General features: G+C 55.0%; 2 protein-coding genes across 3 annotated transcripts in view; both read right to left on the bottom strand.

The window, feature by feature from the left end:
• The window catches only part of PTK7 (protein tyrosine kinase 7 (inactive)), a 40,825-nt gene extending 24,056 nt beyond the window's left edge, over nt 1–16,769 (bottom strand). For both annotated transcript variants that reach the window (XR_012774893.1, XM_075496692.1), the window contains exon 1: nt 16,630–16,769. Coding sequence is in view for 1 of the 2 variants with exons in the window: in XM_075496692.1 (XP_075352807.1) it covers nt 16,630–16,660 (31 nt within the window). In the remaining variant the exon portion in view is untranslated. The remainder of the gene's footprint in view (nt 1–16,629) is intronic.
• Nucleotides 16,770–18,962: 2,193 nt separating this feature from the next.
• Nucleotides 18,963–23,813, bottom strand: LOC142407332 (heme-binding protein 1-like). Its single transcript, XM_075496691.1, has 5 exons — nt 23,613–23,813; nt 23,272–23,357; nt 20,492–20,633; nt 20,166–20,349; nt 18,963–20,010 (listed from the first exon to the last, which is right to left on the bottom strand). The coding sequence occupies exons 1-5, from the start codon at nt 23,779–23,781 to the stop codon at nt 19,836–19,838; spliced, it is 756 nt and encodes a 251-aa protein (XP_075352806.1). The 5' UTR covers nt 23,782–23,813; the 3' UTR covers nt 18,963–19,835.
• Between the last annotated feature and the right edge of the window lie 150 nt (nt 23,814–23,963).

Here is a 23,963-nt window from a genome sequence, read left to right as displayed (position 1 = left end):
GGTGTCAATAACACATTCCCAGAAAGTATTATCAAACAGGTCTTGTCTTTAGGAACAATGTATTAAATATCATTGTCTGCAGGCAGCAATTCCTTCCGTTGCCAAGTCCTCAGGAATGGCTCCAATGCTGGGGCTTTGCTTTTAGCCACTCTTGGATCAAAGAGCAGCAGACTCTGGGTTCAAGCCCCGGCTTGCTTCCAAAAGCTGGGCAATCAAATCACCAGGCTGGAGCATCCCAAGCTTGCTGGTCCAGAGGAAGCACTGAGCCCCCTGTGAGAACAAGGCTCCACTCACTGCAGGCAGGTTTAACTCCTCACGTGCTGGGTGTGCACTCCTCACCAGCAGCTTAGCCCATGCCAGGCTTGGCAGCAGTTCCTACAAGGCAGCAACATTCCAGACACCGAAGCGCTGCTAATGCTCAGGACTGCAACTCTCACCTGACAGCCTTTCCTTCTGCTGCAGCCATGCAGTGCATGCGTAGCCCCGTTGTCCCTATGACATCTGGGCCCCAATGTACTCCACACATCCCTCCTTTTCTCTCTCTTCCCCATCCACAATTATCATCCCAAGTTGTCAGCAGCACTTCTTTGCTTGCCTGTAGCACCTAGGCTCTTTCCAATCCAGCCTCTGCTGCAAACAACCACGTCTGCAGAGAAGCAAGCCAGCCCTCCCCAAGCCAAGGGAGCCACAAAGAGCAGCACGCAGTAAAACCACTCGCCTGGCCTCCTGTCCTGTCCTCTCTGCCATCACTGGACCAGCTAAGCACTTACTACCTTGATCCCACCTCCTGCTCCCCTTCCACTGCAGCCCAGAGGATGCAGGCTGCCACAGAGCAAGTCAAGCACACCAGCATCTGCTCTTTGTCCTCATGAGGCTCTCAGTGAGCACAGGGCCCCATACAGACCTCCCATTCATGGCTCAAGCAAGCCATGTGTTTCCTGGCACAGCTCATTATGAACATACTCCTATAAAAGCAGATTTTTGGCATGCCAGGACTGGGAACAACACATGGGTCAGCTTTTTCTCCCCTCCTGGTCACAAACACAAAGCCAGCAGGCTCATTTGCACCAGCTGAAGCTGTAGAAGCAGGCAAGAAAAATCATGAATGCTTAATAACACAAGCAACCCCCCCACCTCGTGGGTCAGTCCCTATAGCCACATAAAGCAGCTGCTCGGAGCACGCCTGCTCCACACACAGCCTATTCCACTGCTTAGCAGATACCGTGGAAACAGCAGCCAAGCCAAACACCCAGAGAGATTTGCATCTCCAAATGATTTCCAGCCAGCATGTTCCTCTGTGCAAGAGGTTCCAGTTGAGAAAGCCTCTCAGACGGGTAGAGTTGCAATAAACCACTCTCCCACCAGGCCAGATGGAAATGGTTTGATGCAGGCAAGGAGCTCTGAACACAGCAGGCTTGGTCTGATCAAGCCCAACATCTGGAAAGTCTTTGGGCACCCATCATATAAGCCTTTAAAAACTATGTCGTTTCCCATTCCAGTTAAAGTAAAACCAAAACCTCACTCTGCACCCAGGAAAAAAAATCATTCCTATTTGAGTTCCCAGTGCAACTGGATCGGTACAAAACAGCATTTCCAAGAAATGCTCAGCTAGAGTGGCTTTGGCTTCATAAGCCAGAAGGACCGCACCAGCACCTAGGAACTCCAGGTCTGGGGTAAACACAGCATGGTCATACTGGGGTGGATCAAGGTGATGAGGGACTTGGGAAAACACCATCTATTTGCCCCTCCCTGGGCCCCTACCCAGGTGTGTACCACACACCTGGATCCAACAGCCCTGCTCTGAGAGCATGGGTCTGCTCAGACGACCACCGAGCCTCTCCCTTTCATGGTGGTTTGCTCTGGACTCGCAGGAGACACGATGCCTGCACATCACCACTTCATGCCAGTTATCACACCACCACACAGGCCATGCATCTAGTTCTTCTCCGCATGGTCCATGGAGGGCCACATCGAATCAGCCTGTAGCACAGCCATTTGTATCCATGAGCAAAGTTTCAATTGCAAAGCACCCAGATATGCAACCTTCCAGGTGGGATTTACTGATCCAGAGGAGAAGCAACCCAGGATGAAAGTAGGCACAGAGGCATCCCCATCCTGTAACAGCTGGGGGCATCTGCTTATCCCGTAGTACTTGGCTGTTTTGCTTGGGTCCCAAATGGAAACTGCAGAGCTGGTCCACTCTTTCCTCACCTCCATACCTGTGTACCAATGCAAGATTACGTCTGCCCAGACCCTGGCCACCCTCACGGACCCCACCAGGAGCCCTCTGACGTACGGCAAACGCAAGCCCTCGTTTGGAAACATCTTGGCTGCTGGCCTACCAGTGAGCGACAATTGCTCTGCAACGGGACTGCAGCCTGAGCTCGCCCCTGGTGGCTCACAGCACCTCTCTCCACTACCTCTGCATGGAGGGGTGCTTTTAAATACAGGCTCCAAGCAACCCTTGAGAAGCCAACTCAGCCCTTGAAACCAAGCTTTAGAATTAAAAAAAGAAAAGCCACAAACACTTAGCACAATTCCCATTAGCCCCCCCAGAACTGTTCAGAGAGGCTGCAAGCTGTGGGGGATTTTCTCCCCTGTGGTTAGCAACCCTCCCTGCCCCTCCAGGCCCACGATCCCATACTTGGGAACGGCTAAGCCCAATTTCTGAGCAATTATCACAAGAAACCAGAACAAAGCCACTGGAGTTTGAACACTGTAAATCAATTGCTGGAGCAAACGCTGAGGCAGTGCTTGCAGTAACGTGCTGGGGTGCAGCTGGCCATGGGAAGAGCTCGCTGCCACACACAGCGGGGGAGGTGTCTGCAGCCTCCATTGCACACAGCCCCAGTCCCAAAGAAGGCAGGACCTGCTCACGCATGTGCCGCAGGAGAAAAGACCAGTATAACTGAGACAAAGGCTCAGCACAAGGACAGTGAGCCTAGGTACCCAGCTGCAGACTCCTGATGGCTGCCGGCAATGCCAGGATAGTCAGGCTACCCTGACACTGACCTCACTTACCCACCCAGTTCAAGCGAGTTTGGGGCTTCCCCGCCTCTGTTCCTCACGCTGCCCATCCTGCTTCCCCAGCACAGACCCTGTGAATCCCAGCCCCCTCCCCAGCCACACAACCCTCAGGCTTGCTTCCTCCAAGACCATCCCAAGCTCAGTTTCATAACTCTGCCATAGGAGCTCTGCAGCATCTATGCTCCACAGCTCCTTGCCTTCATCCTTGCACCGACAGCAAGCAGAGACCCTGCTTTCCTGTGTGCTCAAAGCCAAGCAGCAGGATAAGAGAAGAGCCACCCCAAAGCAACGTGACATAATAACCTCTGCAGTCAGGGACAGGGCGGTGGTGGGGAGCGATGTCCAAGGCATTTCCCACTGCACAACCTAGCTGCTGCTCTGGCAATGAGCAAGAACAGCAACAAAGGTGCTACTCTGCAGCCACAGAGCGATGGGAACATTATGGGAGGTTCATTCTCATTCTCAAGCAGAGCAGGGCTGCTGCCAAGCAATACCCCACTGCAGGCTTACTTGGGCTGGTGGGACAGCCACCATGCTGCACAGTTTGTCACCAAGGCTGAGGGACTCACTAGTGGTCTTTAGGGTATGGAGGATGTGTCTGAGCTGAACTGCTAGCTATGCCTTTGCCCCACAGTCTCTCCCAACATCTCAGCACCTTGCTCAAAGAGGGGAAAGCTGGAGCAAGCCAGGGAAGTCCCAGTGGTAGCCAAGCTCCTTGGCTCCCCACAACAGCTGGGCCTGCTGAACCCAAACAACTGGCCTTGGCCCCACAGGAGGCCCCTGTCTATCCTGGGAGGAGGTTGACACCACTCCGAGCCATGCTCTGCAACAGGGCTGAGCCCGTGCTCCTGGCATCCGCTGCAAGAGGAGGCACAGGCATCTGTGGGGGGACACACCTGGTCCCAGGGAAAGGATGCCATTCTGTTGGGCCACTGAGGCAACCAGGTGGTCCCACGCCCCTAAGAGAAGTCCATGTACCCTTCCTGAGCCCCCACCCCAGAAAACCAGCCCAAGCCATGAGCGCAGTGCCGGGGTAGTGCAGCTGGGAGGGAGATAAGGCAGAGTTAGCAGCCAGACCACAGCTTCTCCGGCCTGAACGCCTGGGGTACAGGCGAATGCTGACAGCTGTCTGCACCACTCGGACTCTGGGCTGTGGAGAAGAAAGCTTGCTTTGGTCAGGCAGGTGGGCCTCTGCCTGGTTGCTGAGCAGCGCGGACAGTGGTGGCCACGGGAACCCCAGGAAGGCCAGGACAGTACCTTGGTGGCAGATAAACACAGACAGACGAACAAGTGAGACAGGAAGGCCACAAGCCCAGTGCAGGAGCTGGGAATCCTGCTGGCTCAATTAACCATCTTTAATGGCGTGTCAGCCAAAGGCTCCCAAGCAGACATCGCCAGCTGCGTTGCCAAGCGCCAGTGAGAAACACAAATGCTTCAAGGGTGACTCAGCACCAGCGACAGGCTTGCTGCACCCACCGGTCCTGCCAACCGACTCTCCCAGACTTGCTCAAAGCCCTTGAGCAATTCCCTGACTTCCTCAGAAACACTGATTTATAGCTGATGTGTGCTACTGGCAGCACATGGCAGGCTGGAGATGCAGCTGATCTAGAGACTGAGCTCTCTGGCCGGCACAGCAAAGGTATTGCACTTTTCTCCCATGAAAGGAAACATGGCATTCAGGCACCAAGTGGAGCCAGGATGAGCTGCGTGCTCCCTGTGCAGTGGCCTCGAAGGATGACGCTTCCCCCACAATTTAAGCAAGGGGCATGTGCGAATGCAAAGGTCTTTACCAAGCAAAACCCCTCTGGTGGTAGAGGAGAGGCCAAGTGGTGTTGAACAGCCAGCAGCAGGTCCTGCCAGCGGGGAAGAGCTGTGACAGAGCTGACTCAGGGCTCAGCGCTCCTTGCCCTGGGGCTGGAGGTGAGACCCTGCGGCAATGAGGCTGCGTTGTTTCACCCACAAGGTCCGTGTGGCTGAGAACTCGTCCCATGCTAGTTGGGGTCAGCACCTCCAGATATCACACGAGTGCTCGCCGCTGCATCCTCACACCCCTTCACTCAGGCTGAGGGCCGAAGGCTGACGTTGCTCCTGCCATCCCAAGCCTAGCCAAGAGGGATTCCTCCACAACAGTGCTGTGTATGCAGAGGGAGCCCCTGGCCAGGACTTCACGTTTTTCCTGTTCCAGCTGAAATGCCGTTCCAGGAGATGATGGGAAAAAACAGAACAAGCTCCATAAAGCTGCCTGGTGCTTCCCTTCAGCAAACAGGAGCCCCAGCCAGCTCAGAGAATGGAAACTCAAGCTGCAGAGACAAAAGGGGGGCGGGGGGGGAGGAGGCCAGGGCAAGGGAAGCAGTGTGAAGAGAAGAAGCACGCACACGAGGCCTCCAAGCAAAGCCAGCCACTTCATCAACACACTGTCAGAGAAGACAAGGCTACTGCTCAGAGCCAGCTCCTCTCCATGCATTGAGGCCATCGGGTCAGCACCTGAGCCAAGGCTGTGCTGGGCACGGCACACTCCTGCCAGCAAGCCCTCCTCGCTCTCCCAGGACTGTTTGTTGGAGGATGAAGCAGATTTGGCACTGAAGCTGCCTGAGTGAGCTGCTTCTCTGCATGCTGCCACCAAACCCACTGGAAGGAGGAAAACCTCCCCAGTACCACCCAAACCTGTGCTGGCTCTCAGATGTACTTAGTCAGGACGTCTTGCAGATCTTGCTTTCTGAGAAGGCCAGGTGGGAGGATTACAACTTTATCCAGCAGACCCCAAGCCAGACATGGCTCACCAGCAAGCTCCACAAACACCCTGAGAGCAACAGGGCAGGGACAGCAGCTGGGGGTGCTGACAGGGGGAGAGAGGGTGCAGACAAAAACTCAATCTACACCAGTGCAAGTACCCTTGCTGTCCCCTTCTCCACTTTGCTGACAGTTGTATGTTTACACTATCTACAGGGACTTCAAACCCACCCATAAGCAACCCTCCAAGGAGGACTCAGAGCTGGGGACAAAGGGACAGCTGCACTCCTGAGCCTTGCGTGCAAGGAAGCAGACAGGGAGCTTATTTATCTCCCAAGCCCTGCTCTGGGATAAATATTTTAAATCTCTCTCCAGGTCACGGCGGTATATTTACAGCTAAGTTTCCCTTAGTTATCTGCCTGTAGAGACTCAGATGGATTTGCCACGAAGCCAGGAAGATCCAGCTGGCCAAGCTCTCCAGACAGCTTATAGCTCATGGGAGAAATGGCTCATCCAGCGCCATAGTCTTGAAAATGACACCCATGCCATGGCAACTGCTGCAGGGATTCAGTCGTGCACCCCTGCATGCAGCTGCCTCTGCATGGCCCACACACAAGCATGCATCCAGCCACTCTGCCTTCCCTGGAGCACAGAGGCTGAGGGATGCCACATACAGCACTACATCGGGGGCAATCCTGCAGCCATACTCCCCACAGTGCAAGGCTGCACCGTGGGTCCAGCTCGAGGTGAGCGAGTCTGGAGCATCCTGCTTCACCACTTGGTTTACTGCAGGTTTGACCTGTTTGCTCCCCTCCCATAGGAAGGAAAGAAGCTCCCAGGAAAGGCACTCCCGACAACACACACCAGCTTTTCCTAGCAGCCACCATGGTGCTGCAAGCTAAAAATTGCCCCATGCATCCAGCAGTGCCAGAGACAAGCGAAGCTGCCAAAAGGCATTGAGGAGACACCTGAAATAGGCCTCACTCCACTAGCTGCATTGGTGCCTCTCCTATTTATATGGGCTCTACACTGTTGGGTTTTGACCTCTGCCTGCATCTGAAGCTTGCAAAGCAGGGACTGGTTGCCCAGGGCTTCTCTCGGGGTTCGTATCATTTCTGTGTCACCCCTCATGAGCGTTTCAGGGATACTAGTTAATACTGCCTGCCGTGCATTGCACATCCATTTTCAGTCTATGTGGCACTGCCTTCCTTCTGGCTACAAAGCATCATCCACAACTCTCCATACCTGTCTCCAGCTACACCCTACAGGTCTGCAGAGTTTGTCCAGCTCCTTCTCTTTTCATTGCTGGAAAGCTGAAGACCAGCCCCATTTCACAAGCACCATTTACAGTTGTGCAGGGCAGCACTGCTGTCCAGCTATGGCCCAGGACCTGCCTTCTGGGGGAAACATCACTGGGGAGGCTGGGCCTGCAGTATCACCTCTGAAAGCAAAGAGGGCACAGAAAGGAACAGTTCCTTGTTTATTTTCATTAGAGCCATTTATGAATCTATATTAAAAGCCACGAAAATAGGAAAGTAGACAGAGAAGCTAGTTATTTCCTCTGCTCATGCAATATTAATTAAAAGGTAGCTTCTCTATGAGACATTGTTACATTATCTCTCAGCTAAAAATGGAGAAAAATCACTGAGTGGGAAGAATATGCAAACAGAGCACTTTACGGAATACTTTTACAAATCGATAACTAGGCAGAATGCTTGCTACAGATAGATCTAATGCAAAGCCTAAGTGACAAATTAAAGAAAAGCTCAGGTATAACGGACTCGCAGAGACAGAAATTGATACTAACCAAATCTCCTTGAAAAACAAGTGCTTTTCTCAACAGCGGCAGGACAGCCGATTCCCAATGTATCTGGAGAACAAATAATTCTTACTGGACAGTCACTAATCCACCAGCGGAAGAGCACCAGGACATCCTAAGCAACCAAATGCTAAGGAAGGACACAAACAGTGGCAACAGACACCACAACCAGGTCCTGGAGAATAAGACGTTGTGCCGAGATATCTGCAGGTGCCTGGCTGCTCACTGTGGCTGCTCGGTAATCCAGGTAAAATGGATTGCTTTATTGGCAACATCTTAAATGGCACATCTTTGTCTGCACGGGAGCCATGCAGGAGAGCATCTCCAGCCAGTGAGAGGCAGGGCCAAATCCCAGCAAGGCCACAGGAACACAGTGTGACACTGAAGCATGCGCAGCACGATGCTCTCGTTTCCTGGGTGCTTATTTTCTTGCCAAAATGTTAACCATTCAGATTAATGGTTTCTGCTTCAGGCCACATGGTTTTGAGAATTTTCCTTAGCTAAGTGGAAGAATTCTTATCAAAAAAGTCTCTGAATTCCAAGAACCACCAGAACATCTCCGCAGCCCTGCCCCAGCTCTGCTCTGATTTCTCACCACCTGTTGTGAACTGGGGGACATAAGAGCTCAAGGACATAAGAGCAATCTCAAGATGGGATGAGGACACCACAGCCACACCTGGCAAAACAGCAGTGCTCACAGCCAGGCATCGGAGAGAAGCCAAGCAACAGGAAAGTCCAAGAAGGGGACATGTGGCGTGCCATGGGGGGGTCTGGATACAGAAGAGGAACCAGGAAGAGGGGAGACAGGAGGGCACAACTGGAAAAGGAACAGCTGCACCCGGGCCAGAGCAACAAGGCAGCAAGACAGAGGCAGGACCTGGGCAGAAGGGTCAATGCTGCTGTGCCAGGTGAGGCCCCAGCAAGCAGCTCCTCCACTTATGCATCTGAAGGCTGCAAGCACACACAACATGCAGGGAGAGCCATCAAGAGCTAACTCTGCAGAGAAAAATCACACGTGTTGCCTTTGTAGCTTGGCTTTTGCTTGGAATGTGGTGGATAAACATCTGTTCAAACCTGGCTGGAAGAAAGGGTGATCTCAAGACAATCGGCTGACATCCAGCCACCGGACTCCTACAGAAGGAGGCTCAGCCCAGGAACTGGCCACTCCCATAGCACCTGCCAGGTGCTCTCAGATGTCTCCCAGGCTCCCAGCGTTCACAGCAGGCAGTACGGAGGGATAGGAACAAAGAACGCCAAGTAACTCACAGGAAGCTCTGTTTTCTTTGGTCCAAGATGATTTGCGCAATTCTTCAACTGCTGGAGGAGACTTTCAATGTTGGCTCCTCTCCAGGGCAGCTGCAGAGGCAATTGAACAACTCATCCTCAGAAGCACAAACCCATCTATGCTCCCATGGATGGTTCAGGAGAGCTGGATGCACTGCTCTGTGTGGCACCCTACAAGACTGTCTGGTTTTACCTTCTCTGATCTTGTCTTTGCTGGGAAAACCAAAAACCATAACCTTTCCTCCCATGAAAGCTTCCACTGACACAAACACTGCCAGCGACTTCAACAGAGCCAGCACCATGGAGCAGCTCCGTGCCACGCAAGTGATGGGCCTCGCCAGCAGAGCCAGGACACACACCTAAGCACACTGTGTGTAGAGCAATAAAGGCACTTGCAAGCTGCAGCTTGTCCTGCCTTTAACCATTTGGAGAGTCACTGTATGTTCTGGAATCAAAGGCTTCCTTTGTGCTCCTAAAAAGACCAACGAGCAACCGTAACGAGGGGAGCGTTTATAGTTGGTCTTAAGCAATACTGTGTCTATCTTGTGCCAGCATCACATTTGACAGCAAGGACAATCCCGCACAGAGCTGCCCAGAGGCACATAAACCTCACCTCTGCAGCCAGAATGGAGCTTGGCCTCCCCATGCCATGGCTCTGGGGACAGAGCCCTCTGGCTTGGGATGACAGAGGACGGAGCCAACTCGCCGGCATGCCCGTATCAACAGCAGTACAGCGTTGTCTTGGCTGCTTTTCAGGGCAGCCCGAGCTACACCCAGGTGTAAAATCCTGATGCTGGGACAAACCTCATCTCACAACAGCATCGCAGGAGAGGAAAAGTTATAAAGCCTGTCACCTTAGAGCTACCCTGAAAACAAGTATCTGTTGTTAGCACTGAGGTCTGAGTGCAAAGTGCTCACAGACACTCCTGTCCTCCAGGACAGAAGTCATCTAGGAAATGAATGTATGTCAACCAGGGACTGAAATACAAGTACACTTCTAATAATCACTCGCTTAAACCCCAGCCCCTTCCTGCACCAGCTCCCAGCAGAGGCAGCAATCCTGTGTATTATCGCTTTCTCCCAGCCTGCAACATCTCGCTTTCCAGAGCGAGAGGGTTCACGCACCCAAAATCAAACGTGTCACCCCGCTTTCCAGACAGGAGTCTGCTCGTATCAAGTTTTCGTCATTCATCATCCTGCATAATATAAACACGAATCCAAGACATCCCAACCTCACGGAGGTCCAGACCATCTGACAGTGGTGGATTCAATTCACACACACTCAAGGGCCCTGTACACACCCTCGTCCACAAATGCCAAACTTCCTGCCTGCTCCATTCAAATCAGAGGTTAATTTGACAAGGAGAAGACAGGCCATTGGTATCCCACTGACAAGATCCATCTCACACGAGGAATCATCGGTTAAGAACATCCATGCCTCCTCTCCAGACACACAATTTGTGTGCACCCGCTGTGCAAGGGGACAGGGAGTTCACGAGTACTCATCACTGCAATGTTCCACCCTGGCAAGTCCCAGTCTGGATTCTCCTGCGGTTGGATCCTGCCAGTTTTCATTTCTGCTCTCTGGGGCGCCTGGGCACCTCAGCATCCATCTGTTCACTATCAACAGGAATGTCTTAAGTAGTGACCTGGGCCTTGCCTGGATGTCACCTAATATTTTTAAGGATTAAAATGCGTTTTCAAGAGAAGCCCTTGCAGAACTACTTCAGAGGGTCAAAATCAGAGAATAGAGGATGGATTCTTGAAAGCTGACCAAATCAAAGGAGCAGCCCCAGGCAGTAAAAGTCTGCAAAGAGTATCAACAAAAGCACCTACCCATCAACATTCCCAAAGTGCTCTAAGACAAGCAGGCTCAGAATCGGCCCGAGCTGGGCCAGCACACCAAAACTCCTCATCCCAGGCACACAAACCAGGCTTTCAGAAGCTTGCAAACCACTCTGAAGTCCCCCTCGCCTCTTTCTTTGCTGATCAGACAGCACGTATTAGTTACCTCTCAGAGGAGAGGAAAGTAGTCTGTTCTGTGCACAGACAGAGATTGCTTCCCTGAAAAAGGCAAGGCTTAAATTAAGACTAGAAGTACTGTACGGCTCAGCCTTTTAAGCTCAGGAAAAACATTTTTATATTAAATTTAAAAAAAAGCTGGCAAGAGTGAGGAACAGAGCTGGAGCAGCAGTCAATGAAAAGCACATGCGCTGCAGACCTGGCTGCCAACACAAATTGATGCTTTGAAACAAAGACCACTTGTGTTTGGCTTGAAGATCTTCCACAGCTACTCAGCAGGGGCTGCACAAATTAAAAGGAGACACAGGTAAACACAGGAGAACAGCACTTGCTGCCAAGTATTTCCCCAGAACAAAGGAATGACCCAAAATGGAGTCCCTGCCTTGACAGGGTGGCATGGGTTCATCCTCACCGTGATGCAAAGTGCCAAAGCAGGCAGAGGCAAGAGGAAACATTGGACAAACCTTTGGACAGGACTCTATTCAACCTGAATTCAAGCAGCACCCAGACCCACAGACACGCAGCCTGGACCCAGAGAGCTGCAGCTGCTTAACACACTGAATGTGCCTCCAACTTCAAGAGCCCACAGGAGTTTCACTACAACCAGCCTGTGCCCATCTCCCATGGAGGAGCATACCCAGAAGAAACCCCAGACGACTATTCTTCCAGTGCTCCGCTCCTTGAGACCGCAGACACTCGTGAGCATCCTGCAAAGCTTTTGTTGCACTCTGGTCTAGTTCCCAAACCAACCTACATCCGTATAAAGACATGCCTTGCAAGCCTCTCTTCCTTCCCACTGCCTGGACAGTGGTACGTTCCAAAGGCACAGGAAGAGTGAAACAGGAGATGGTCTTCCTCACGATGATCCTTCAGTCTGGCCCTTTTTTATTTAGGGACACCAGCTGTCCGGTCTAACCAAACAGCAATAGCAACAGTTCCCATTACAATGCAAGGTGGATTTGTTGGCACTGGGTGACTTGAGAGGTTATGGGACACTGCTCCCTCACATAGCACCCAACAGCAATGCAGGAAAGCAGCCCCCGGATCAGACCCCCCAGCAACAGGCAAGGAAGAGGAGAGACAAATGGAGAGCTGACAGCTCATCAACACAACCAGCACAGCAGATCCTGACAGGGTCAGGTAGGATGGAGGAGGTAGAAGTGCAGGACCCTACCCAGGCCACATCCTCCAGAATCAAAAAGCCATGTGCTTGCTTTCTTATGCTTTGGTTCAATAGCTTTGGCATTAGGAAGTGAGCAAACAGCTTCTAAAAGACCCCAGGGTCCCTCACCTTACTCACACTCCCTCTGAACAGCCTCCCTAAAAGGCAAGAGATGCACAATGTATCTGGACTGCTGAAAGCTCACAAGGACATCAGGAACAAGACGTGAACCACGTGCAGAGCCTCCCAACCACGACAAAGCCCAGGGAACAGCCCCTGCTCTAGCAGGCAGCCACATGAAAAGCCTGAAAACCTGCAGCATCCCTATCTGCTCCCTGTCAGGTCTCTCTAAGAGAACAAATCCTTCCACGCCCAGCAGTGGGATCGCTTCTTCCAGGCAAGCCGGCACAGAAGGTATGCTACGTTCACAGCACAGCCCTTTAACCCCACTGTGCAATGTAATGTCTGCTTTTCTAACAGACTAAAGGCATTTACAAGCAGCTCCTGGATGCCACCTCCCAACATCCTCCAGGCAAGGAGCAGGACATGGAAACAGGCCACCCAGTGCAGCACCTCTGCCATGCTGAAATGCACGCTGATGCCCAAGAACCAACGTCACCAATTGTCAAATCGTCATTTCATCATCTCCCTTCCTCCTCTCCCCCAAGACACAGTTGATTTCTTATAAAAGACACTACACTTGCCCTTCTCCCACCTCAGGCATGACCAGCCTTCGCCAGGAGGTATCGCCATGCCAAAGGCATTCACCTGCGGTCTGGGGAGGTGAATTGGTACAGCTGCCTCTTGCACTTACAAAGCAAAATCCACAAGTTCGCAGCTTTTGCAAATCCCCCCAAACCCAATGTTAACAGCCCGCGCAACTTAAATCCTCATAAAGGAGAATGTTCCTGTGCATCTGCCAAGCATCTTGTCAGCCTCGCTGCCCTCCAGGCCTCCAAAGAGCTGCCTGTCCCAGCCCATGTTAGGAGAATGAGACCTGTTTCCTTGGGGTCTGGACAATCACATGTCCTCTGATCCCAGGGGAATTTCTCTGCAAACACCGCAGCAGCAACTGCCTTCACAAAGAGCACGTTTGTACCCAAGACTGTCTGCTGCTAAATAAGCATTTGTTCCAAGTTCCCAAATATCGAAAGCAGTGGAAACACCCACTGCTAATGTGAAATATTTTGCATTCCAGGCCTGAGAGCTACGCTTCAAAATGTTCAGAGAGGAAAGAGTGTTTATTCACTGGAGAGAGGTGTAGGTCCAGCTATTTACTTAAGTCCACGTGTGCTTGCTGGAAGACAGCTTTGATCTTTGCAGCTCAAATAGCAGATGAATTGCAATGAAGGGAAGAAAAATATTAGTGTAACGTTCCCCTAGTAAATACCTGTAACGAGGCCTCACAGCCTTCAGATCTTTTTTAAGTGCCTTATCACTTACAGACAGACTGACCCTTGCGTTCTTGCCCGCTGCCCCAAAGCCAGGCTCTCCTCTTCCCACTCCTTTCCTACCTTCTTCCCTCCATTCCCCTTGGCCTCTGTGACCTTTGGAGAAAGCGCAGCCTGCCCTCCCAGGACACGTATGTCTATCTGCTTGGACTAGCCTTTGGTCAAATGAGGTTGCTCCACCCGAGCAACACGCAGACATGTGGTGCCATCCAGCCACCTTTCTTGAGCAAGAGGGCTTCAGCAGACTGGGAGGAAACGTGCTCCCATCAGCAAGAGCATTCATCACCCAGCATGCAACTAAATACAGGTACTTGCTGCAGTTTAAACATCTGCCCATCTGCCTTTAGAAGATGGTCTCATTCCAGATCAATTAAGAGATCAGAGGACAAGGACATCTTCAAAGGATGCAGAACATGACAACCCTCTGGTCGGTGCCAGCTCTCAGCGGTCCAGGACCCACCGTGCAGACAAAGAAGTGCCTACGGCCGTGACTATAGAGTCGCCGAGCCTTTGAAGCTCCTGCCACGCTGGGGTTACAGCCTGCCCGGAGCACTGCCTGAGCACAGCCAAGTCCCAAGGGGGAATCGCATGCTTTATAAGAAAAGAACGGTATTGGCTTGTCACCACTTTGCCCCAAAACAGCCCAGAAACGTGCTGAGCAGCACAGCTTTTCGGCTGCTGAAGGGATGCTCACTCAGATCAACTATCACAGTACTTGGTCTGGCTGCAGAGGACTTGGAGCTGCTGGAAAACAGATGGCAACTTCAGCTCAAAGAATGAAAATCACCCAAGTTGTACTACTGGAAATTTATTTTGGACCCTTTAAACCCAAGACAAATTCTCAGATCCTATCTGATCGTTCCTGTTTTCAGAGATTTTCTTCTTTAGGAACAGGCTTGCTAGCGAGCAAAAGAAAAGCACTGCCATACAGAAACATATAGCGCAACACAGGACATGGAGACACTTCCAGAACAAAATAGACCTTTTGGGGTTTTTTTAGCTTTAAAGAAAAGTTGACTCAGCAAATATTTCCTCCGCTAGCATTTCAACCACATGTTCCAGCAGAAGCCAGCACACATCTGGCATGCTGCAGTGTCATTGCCAGAAAGATCACAGCTTTGCTGAGCAACGGAAATGGATGAACAGGGACCAGCAGTTGAGGCAGTGAGCACTCCTGGAACACATACGTGGCAAAGGAGGATCACAGAAAGGACCCACGTGAGCCATGGATACCCCACTCTTCACAGGTCTTTCCCCAGCCCTCTCTCCAAGCAGCATCCACAGGCAAAGGGAGACACTGCCCTGCAACCCGCAAAACTTACCACCAGCCCATAAAACCTAGACATCGAACTGTACGTTTTGGCCACACTGCTGCCGTCTGAGATTTTTTACAGTGTCCGTGAGCTGGACGGCAGCACGTTCCTCCCAGTGCTGTAGGACGTGGTCCTGCTGAGCAGGAGAAACGAGGAGAGTATGTGCTTGGAGCAGCACAGAAACTCCAGCAAACGGAGAGGGGAGTGTGCCAGCAGGAAAGGTGGTGGACAGCCCTCACCAGCAGGCCTGCACATCCCAGCTGCGGGTGCCAGCATGCTGGCAGGTAGGTGAACGCTACAGCAGGTCCACAGGGCCCTGGGGCTCCAAACCAGAGCCCAAGCAAAGCATGCACTCCCCCTCCAGAAACAGCCTTCCCAGAAGGCTGCCAAGGCAATCGGCAATTACAGTGCTAATCAGCTAAATAAGTGCTGCTTTTTGTGCTTATCAGCTGTAAATTGGACATTACTTGCAGCCTGACGGCAGGACTCAGCCACAGCTCCAGACACGTGAAAAGCAGCAGCAGCGGCGCTATAAATACCTTTCCCTCAGAGGCAGTATCCTCCCCAGGTGATAGACTAAGATTGCTCTTGATTTTGTAGCAGAAACTGCAAAGCAAACTGTACAATTGTGCACGGTGACAGAGAAGGGACCACAAGAGGGTACTGGTGACATGCAGGACCCTTGTCTGCAGGGTTTCCAAGCAAAGGGGGTGAGAAACAAGGCGGCATGGTGTGGGGCAGACACAGGACCCTTCAAAGCCAGGCTGGAAACCAGCTCACAGCCCCTGTGGCTCTCACGCCACAGCCAAAACCCCGGGCTCCTCAGGCAAGGAAAATGGCGCTAGGAGGCCAGCAGGGAGAAACACCACGGAGCAGAGCGAGGGAAGGTGGGTTTGGGCCTCGTGGCTGGAGTCGAACGCTGAAAAGCAGCAGCCAGGAAAATCAACAGGCCACCTCCAAGCCTCTGTGCCACCGATGAGGATGGCAAAGCTAGGAACAGGCAGGGCGGCTGGCTCACACCCTGCACAGCATGGTGGGTGGCACGGGGGAGGACGGCTCATCCGGACGTGCTCAGCAAGGGACAAAACCCCCTCAGCCGTTGGGAGGCCAATTTCTACGGGTGGGAGCGCACTGCACGCCCACTGCTTTTTCTCCAAGTTTCGATCCGCTCAGATTTCACAGGAAAACCACCCACTGCTGCACACAAATAGCCTTCCTGGTGTCAGCCCTCACCACGGGGCCCGGAGAGGCTGCGAGACGGGGCCGAGCCCAGCGAGAGAGGGGGCTCCGGGAGCCACCCCCCCGGAACGCCGCTGCTCCGGCAGCGCCTATTCGCCGTCTCCCAGACGGCAAATGTCTGGCGCATTTGCATCCGAGTTCATTTAAAGCACGACTCTCCCCTTGCGAGCGAGCGAGCGGGCGGGCAGGGCGAGCCGGCGCACGCCGAGGAAGGGGAGCCGGGGCCAGGCGCTCCGGCGACTCCCGCAGCGCAGCGGGGCTCCGCGGGGCGGGGCCGCGGCCGCCCTCCGGGGTCGAAGCGCCGGAGCCCAGCGGGCCCGTCCCGGGATGCCGGGCCCCATCACCGCCGGGCTCACGGGAACCCGGGGGGCCCGGACCACCGGGGGCTCGGCCCAGGAGGCGGCCGCGCCACCTCCACCCCCTACGGAGGGACGACGACGACGGCAGCCGCGGAGCCCCTCCGCCCCCAGCGCGGCCCCGCTGCGGGCGCCGGGGGGAGCGAAGCCCCGCCGCGGGCGGGGCACCGGGACCCGCATCCCCAGGGCGGGGGAGGCTGCGGCGCCTGGCCCAGCCCGCACTCACCCAGCACCAGGAGCGCCCGCACCGCCGCCATCCTCCGCGCCGCTCCCTGCCGCGCCGGTCAGTGCGCGCCCCAGCGCGTGGCCATGCCGCTGCCCCGCCTGCCGCCGCCGCCGCCGGGAGGGGCTTCCGGGGGCGGGGCGGCTGCCGGAAACCGGGCGGGGCCCGACCGGCGGCGCGCCCCGGGGAGCGGGGCCCCGCGGGCAGCGCCTGGCTCAGCTCCCCCCCTCCCCCGACAGCCCCCGCCGCGGTGCTCGAAGCGAAGGTCTCTCCGGCACCGTTCCCCGCGGAGCGGGCCCGAAGGGCCGCTGGGGAGCCGCGGCGGCCGCCGAGCCTCACCGGTACGGGGGACCAGGGTCGCGCCAGGAGACCCCGGGCTGGCCGGCTGGGACCCCCGCGCCGCAGGGCGCTGGGTGCCCCCTGCTCCTCTCGGCAGCAAGCCCCAACATGGGGTGTGCAGAGCAGCGAGGAGGCAACAGAGCTCCCCGCCCGCCAAGGGGCCCCTCACAGACGGGCTGTTTGTTAAACTGATGGCAGAAGCTCCCCGTCTGTATGTTTCGCACAGGGGCACCTGGGAGCCGGGAGCTCTGCACCCCGCTACGGGCAGAGGGCTGGACACACAGCCCCAGCTGCACAACACGTTGCTTGCTCCTTGCTGCTCCTCCGCATTGCCCAAAGTTAGGTCACAGCAGGGCAAGCTGGCCTGGCCACCCGCACGGTGCGGGCTGGAGGCACCCCTGCCCGACTGAATGTCTCCGTGAAGCCTGCTGCAGCCCTGTGCCACCGGCTCTGGCAGTTGCAGGTCAGAACACCACCTTTCCAGCCGGTTTGTTGAGCCTCCAAAATGCTGGCTGCTTTTGGTACTGCGTGGAAGACTCACCATTAGACACCCCACAGCATCCCCAAGAGTGCTGCTGGATCCATCACAGAGGATGCTGAAGCCTTGACTCAGCAAAGTCTGTGGCACAGGATCAGAGCGTGCCTGCTGCCCTGCGTGGCAGTGCCAGCCTGGAGCTGCACCAGAAGCCCCTACCACTGCCACCTCCAGCAGGGCCTGGGAGACCACGGAGCTGCCTCGCCAGGGCGTGTGGCTGTGCAGCTTTGCCAGTAGCCGCAGACCAGTCCTCTCTCATAGGGGAGCCACCACTTCCTGTCAACGAAAGCTGTTCTGGTTGTGGTTGGGGACAAGGCAGCCGCAGAGGAAGTGGTAGACTATTCGGCAAGCTCTAGAAAGCAAGTTTTACCTCCACCTGCAAGCTCAGGGCAAGCAAGCAAAGCAGGAAGGGTCTCTGTCCCACACATGCTGGCTGACTTGGCTCTCCCACTGATGCTGAGCCACCTGATCCCAGCCTCACGTAAGGGAATTGCTTCTCCTTCCCCAGGAGGGAAGTGAGCATAGCACTGCTGATCCAGGTATCGCCACTCTTATCTGAGGAGCACTTGCCACATCAGCCCTCAGAGCTGCGGGCTGTCACAGCACCTCCCCAGCCCTACCTGCCTTTAGTGCCTCAGGGACAAGAACCACAGATACCCAGGAAATCACTGTCTGCTCTTGCCGTACTTGCCCAGACTCTGCCTGAAGCTACCTTGCTCCCTCAAAGAGGAGGCTGTAATGTGCTTGGCTCTGCTCTTCCCACAGCCACAGGCTGGGCAGCCAGGCTCCCTCGCTGCCAGAGGGCAAGCTAGCCTGGACAGGGCAGTGAACAGCATCTGACTGGAGAATGGAGTGGCAGAAGCCATCTGCACTGCTAAGGCAATGAGACCACAGAGCTGGTCCTGGCCTTCTCCCTCTTCGGCTGCACTGTAGGGCCAGAGGGCCAGAGCCAGAGTTTGAGCAGCAGCAGCAGGAGGTGAGGCACACAGCACACCTCCAGTAAAAGCAGGAGGAAACTCATTGGGAACTGGGTCAGAAGCAGCCAGAAGTTCCTCCACGCCGAGCCAGTTGAGCATGTCCCTGCGAAAGTACACCGGTTCCTGCAGCCAACCAGCATGGTGTGGAGTCACATTCAAATTCTCAGCCCCCAAGATCAGGTGCCCATGTGCAGTACAGTCAAAGGAGCCAACTTTTTGCACAGGGGAAAAAATGAGGCTAGAGCAGATCCCATCCAACAGAAAACCACCTTACCTGCATGGGAGTGTGGCCACAGTTGCTTGTAGCAGCAAGGTAAGCAGCCTGTGCCTGGCTGAACGCAAGACCATAACCTGGGCAAACATTACAGCCCTTCTAATTAGCCACAGTTTTGCAGCCTGGAGCATCTGGAGGAAGGAGAGAGCAAGGCTCTTCCCAAGCCAACCTGTGCACCCCCCATCCCCACCATCAGTGATTTGCAGCTGCAGTGGTTTGAGCTGGGTTTATTTACTGTTGGCACTGCCAGCTTCCCCCAGGAAAGCATGACGGTATTCATGGATGTGAAACTCACTGATCAATGCACAACACAACACACAGCGGTGCCACTGCTGCTGCTGTCAGGACCTGTCCCTCTCAGCTTGCAGCAGGTCCGCAAAACAGCACCCACAACTGGTGGACAGGGGCTGCCAGCGCCCCGGTCTTGGCTGAGGGATGGTGAGTGACAGCCAGGGAGGCACCCAACAGTCCAAAGAGAACCACCCCCGCAGGAAACGTTCAGGATCCACATCTCACTTGTGGCGAGCCCTTTCCCCCTGCGAACCCCACTGTCCCTGTAGCAGCGTTTCAGTGGCTCTGTTCAGGACAGGCAGCCATTCTCACAGGAAGCAGGCCAGAGCCCAGACAGAGCCGCACATCTCGTACACAGTCATTTGCCTTCTAGACACCATCAGCTTGTGACTCTGCCAACCATAAGCCCCACTAGCATGCCTGGCACAGCTCTGCAACCCCAGCTCAGAGCTGAGAGAAGCCCAGGTCAGGCTAGCACATTGCACAAGTCCACACAGTTACTGCCTTACGCGAGCCCCCACCACATGCTTCCCACCAGGAGCCTGCTGCAGAGGCTCTCCCTGGTGCCAGCTCCAGCCTCAGCTGGCCCCTGCGGGGGCAGGTGAAGTGCAGACCAGGCAGGTTTTCCCCTGGCTGGGCCCTAGCAGGGCAGAGTGCAAACCCACCCCGCAGTCTCCTGGTCTGTCATTTTGTGGGTGAATGGTGGGTCAGGATGTGCATTCGTCTCCTTTGGGTCAGAACTGCCATCTACACCAGGTCCAGTCGCAGGATGGTTTGTGGTCACTGAGGGGACTCACTTTGCTCGGCAGATGAACCAGATCTCATTGCGGCGCTGAGGGATGCTGGGATTTTCATAAGCAGCCACGATGTAGGTTTCCCGGAGCACAGTGTCTGTAGAGCCCAAGAGCTCCCAGAAGAGACCGATCTCTCGCAGAATCGTCTCCTCAGTGGTCATCCCATAGAAAACCCTGCAGCAAAGGGAGCAACATAAGCAACAGAGCCAGCGCATTCCCCCTTCCCACAGCCAGGGCTCCCATCCCTCTGCCCAAGGAACCACAGCAGCCATGCAGGGAGTTCATACACCTCTGCTGAGCTGAGAAAACACCTCTGGTGCTGCGGTCACCTGGTTATAACCCAGAGCGGTGCCCTCTCAGTGATGTGGATTTCAGGGTCCGTGGGAACAGGGGGGTTTTGCTGGAACTCTCCCGGGAGATAATAGGCAGTTACGACCTCACGCTCCAGCTCGGTCCCCTCCTTGGTCAGGTGGATTTCGTTGAGCACTGGGACTGTCATGCCCAGATAGCAACCTGGAAGGAGGTAGGAAGGCAGTGGGCACAGTGAGATGGCTGGGTCAGTGGCAGCAGCCCTCCTCCCCACTCCAGAAGAGCAGTGGCAGGGCCCTCTCTCTGTGCAGCCTGCCAGCCCCCTCCAGCCCCTGCCTGCACACACCTACAGAGTTCTCCTTGCAGATGTAGCGCATGAGCTTCATGAAGCTCATGGAGATGCTCTGCTCATACATGGGCTCCCCCTTGGTGACACACGCCCACTTTCCAGCTGGGTACCACCGCTCCTCATAGGCTGCTTCCTTGCACTGAAACAGGCCATAGACAAGCCAAGTCAGAGTTAAGCACACTGACAACACTGCAGCGCTTGGGTGGCAAAACCAACACTCACAGGCAAAAGTGGGGAGACAGGACCCTGCCAAAATGAGACCCCCTGCTAGTCAGTGATAGGCAGGGGAGGCCGGAGAAGGCAAGGGGAATTGACATCACACGCACCTCAGACAAGGACACTTAACAGCACCGGGCAAAAGTCAGCAAAAGGAAAAGTACAGACAAGGGACAGGGTGCAGGGAGGCTTGGAGGCTCCTGGCATGCACAAGGAATGCAGCACATCCTCAGCAGGGGGCACAGGACTTTCTACTCCTCTGCAGTCACTGTCCTGCCTACTTACAAGGATGTTCCTGATTCCAGGCACCCAAAGGCCTCCAGTAAGGCTGACATGATTCTCAGGTGCAGTGCTTTTTCTGTAGAGCACTGTGTGCACAGAAGATAACAAGCAAAAAGCCTCCTGCCCAGTAGAAGGGAAAGTCTGGCAGAAGAGCTCTAGCAAGCAGAAGAGCTGTGAAGGTTGGAACAAAACTCTTGGATCCTTCTCCCATACCAAGAGTAACAGGAGGAGGAAGAGACATGAACCCAGCTGGTGCAGAGGGGACAGCTTTGTGGGATGGGTCAGAATCTCTATTTCCAGCACAGATGCCCAGTCTTCTGGACAAACCCAACACAGAAGGGGGGCAGGGGGAGTACAGAAGTTGCATCTGGATTTGCTCATAGTTCAGCTCATGGCATGGTTATAACCACAGATACAGCATAAAGAGGGGCTGGGAAGTTGTAGCCAGCACCTATCTTCCTGCTCTCAGTGTGCTCTTCAGCCAGATTAAAGTGGTCCTGAGACAACCTTGTTCCATAGAGCTCAGGGCACCTGTCCAAACTTCTGTGCTCCACAGCTGTGCTGGCAGTGAGTCAGGAAGTTGTGACCAGCCTCAACACCAAGTGAAGCCTCCCTGTGCCTCCACCCAAATCAGGTCTCTACTGAGAAAGCCAAACCAAAGGTAGAAGGAAGGCATCTGGGCTGCTTGTGTGCATCAGTGGGGTGACAGGAAGAAGAGTACCTCAAAATACTGCAGGCCATGCATGCTATTGTCCCACCAAGCAAAGCAGAGCAAGAGCATTTTCAAGCAAGGAAACCGCCAGTCCCTCCAGACTGTTTGCAACTCTCATCTGCCACACCATCTGTGAATAAACCTATCAACCCAGCAAGGCATGGCATCTGGTCCTTCCGCAGCCCGATCCTTGTATTAAGCACCACCACTCTAGAAGATGAGACTTGACTAAGAGAAAGAGCGAAGATGCTTCCCGCAGACCCAGTGGCAACAGGTCCCTGCAATGTGAGCTGGGGAATTTGACAGAGTACTGACAGAGCAAGGCTCTGTAGGTAGCACAATAATTCACTTGCCTCTAAGAGGATGAGGGCTTGTAGCACTGATAGCTCAGGAGGAACAACCAAATACTACCGATGTGCCCAAGCCTGGGAAACATGTCCTTAAGGGCCCCAACTCCAGAGTCCCCTCAGCACTAATGCCAGGAAGTGGCTCCTATCTTCTCACCCAGCCCCAGAGTCAAACTCCCAAGAATCTTCCTCAGGCACAGAGGGGATACCAATAGCAACAAAAGATCTTCAGGCCCCACAAAGTCTTGGGGCCCCATTCCTGCCTGGGACCAGCATAAGTAGAGAAGAGCCCAGACTAAGTCCCTGGGACCCAGAATAACAGGGGAAGAGGGAGTGTGGTGAAGCCCCAGTTCAGAGCTGTACAACCTACATGCTCAGACATGTTTTACGTGCAGAAGTGCTGGACCTCAGCCCAGAAGAAGTTGGTTAAGCTGTCTTCATATAGAGGACAATTGACAGATGTCTTCTTGGTAGCAAGCCCAACCAAGCCTGCAGAGACACAGGAACCAGTCTGACAAGCACTTCTTCAGTTATTTCTAAAGCTCAGAAGCACGCTTCTGTGTGAGAGATGAGAGGAGGTGTGCAACTTAGCCAGCAAGAACAGGAGATCTTCAGGCAGAAGCTACCATGTTTGGATTGGCAGTTGTGACAAACAACAACACATGCTCAGGTCTGACAGCCAGGGCCACAGGCCCTTGTGTTCCCCACAGAAGCATCTTTATCTTCTGCCAGCTGAGATCTCCAGCTCAACCAGTAGCCACATAACTAGCACAAATACAAACCCAGCAGGACTTTGAGCTACGCAACAAGGTGTTTTGAGCAATGTAGGGAGCAGGCTCTGAACTGAAAATTCACTCTCTTGGATGTGCCCACCCCAGCAGAGGATAGGTTGGTAAAGGAAGCAGCTGGAAGCCACGAGACCAGAGGAAGCAGCAAGTCTAATCCAGTTTTAAAACACAGGCTGGGAAGTTGAGCATCGCCATTACTCAACATAGGAGAAGATGCAGGAATGGCAGAATGCTGCACCAATCCAGAGTCGCCATCCTGGCTGCAGTGCTTCTGCAGAAACCTCTGCAAAGCCGGCGTGCACAAGCCGACATGTGGCCGCCTCCTCTGCAAGGAAGACGCTCTTCCTGCTCCCCAGGCTGGCGGCAGCACCAGCCTCACCACAGGCAGAGGCAGCGGACGAAAACCTGGGCGTGCAGAGGAGCAGGCCTCACCTTCTCGTGCTGCGAGAGGGTAACGTACGGCACCGGCTCGCGAGCCTGGTTGTGCCGGGTCATCTGGACGATCGGGCCTGCCATGTCTGCAAGGCAAAGCACAGGAGAGGCGAGGCTCGCCCAGGCCGGAGAGCAGAGGGAGTCAGTCCCGCGGCGCACCGGGCCCGGCCCAGCCAACCCCGCTACGTCCCGCCGGCGCCGAGGCCGGCTCGCAGGGCGCTGTCAGTCCCGGAAGGGCTCCCCCACCCTCCGCGGCTGCACCGCCTCCGCCGCCCGGCTCACTGCCGCCCCAGGCTGCCCCGGCAGCGGGGCTCCCCGCCGCAGCGCGGCTCCGCGCTCACCTCGGGGCAGGCTCACTCGGTGCGTGCTAGCTACGGCCTCCCAGTGGGCGAACAGCCGGCCCCGCTCCTCCTCCTCCTCCTCCTCCTCCTCGTTGTCGCCATCCCCCCCGCCGCCGGCTGCCGCCTCCTCGCCCAGCCCGTCCAGGTCCTCCAACGTGATGCGCGCCATAGCCCCCTCCGCCGCGCTCCCGGAAGTGGCGGTGCGGCAGGCAGCATCCCGCCCCCGCGTGGCGTCACAGCTGTCGTCACGAGGCCCCACCCGCCGGCAGGCCGGCTGCGGACGCCGACAGCTCCGCGCCTGCGCGTCGCCGTTGTTCCCCCGGCAGGCGTCGCCCGGGCGCCCGACCCCCG

Source organism: Mycteria americana, chromosome 3 (assembly GCF_035582795.1).
Source record: "Mycteria americana isolate JAX WOST 10 ecotype Jacksonville Zoo and Gardens chromosome 3, USCA_MyAme_1.0, whole genome shotgun sequence".
Lineage (NCBI taxonomy): Eukaryota > Metazoa > Chordata > Aves > Ciconiiformes > Ciconiidae > Mycteria > Mycteria americana.
This window is presented reverse-complemented; position numbering and strand designations above follow the sequence as displayed.

Bases quoted from the DNA above. Each gene is read 5' to 3' on its own strand.
- LOC142407332 (XM_075496691.1), bottom strand. From the start codon at position 23,781: ATGGCGCGCATCACGTTGGAGGACCTGGACGGGCTGGGCGAGGAGGCG. The intron at 23,358-23,612 runs GTGAGCGCGGAG...TTTGCCTTGCAG, and splicing joins CCGAGTGAGCCTGCCCCGAG to ACATGGCAGGCCCGATCGTC. The intron at 20,350-20,491 runs GTGTGTGCAGGC...ACCTCCTTCCAG, and splicing joins CTGCAAGGAGAACTCTGTAG to GTTGCTATCTGGGCATGACA.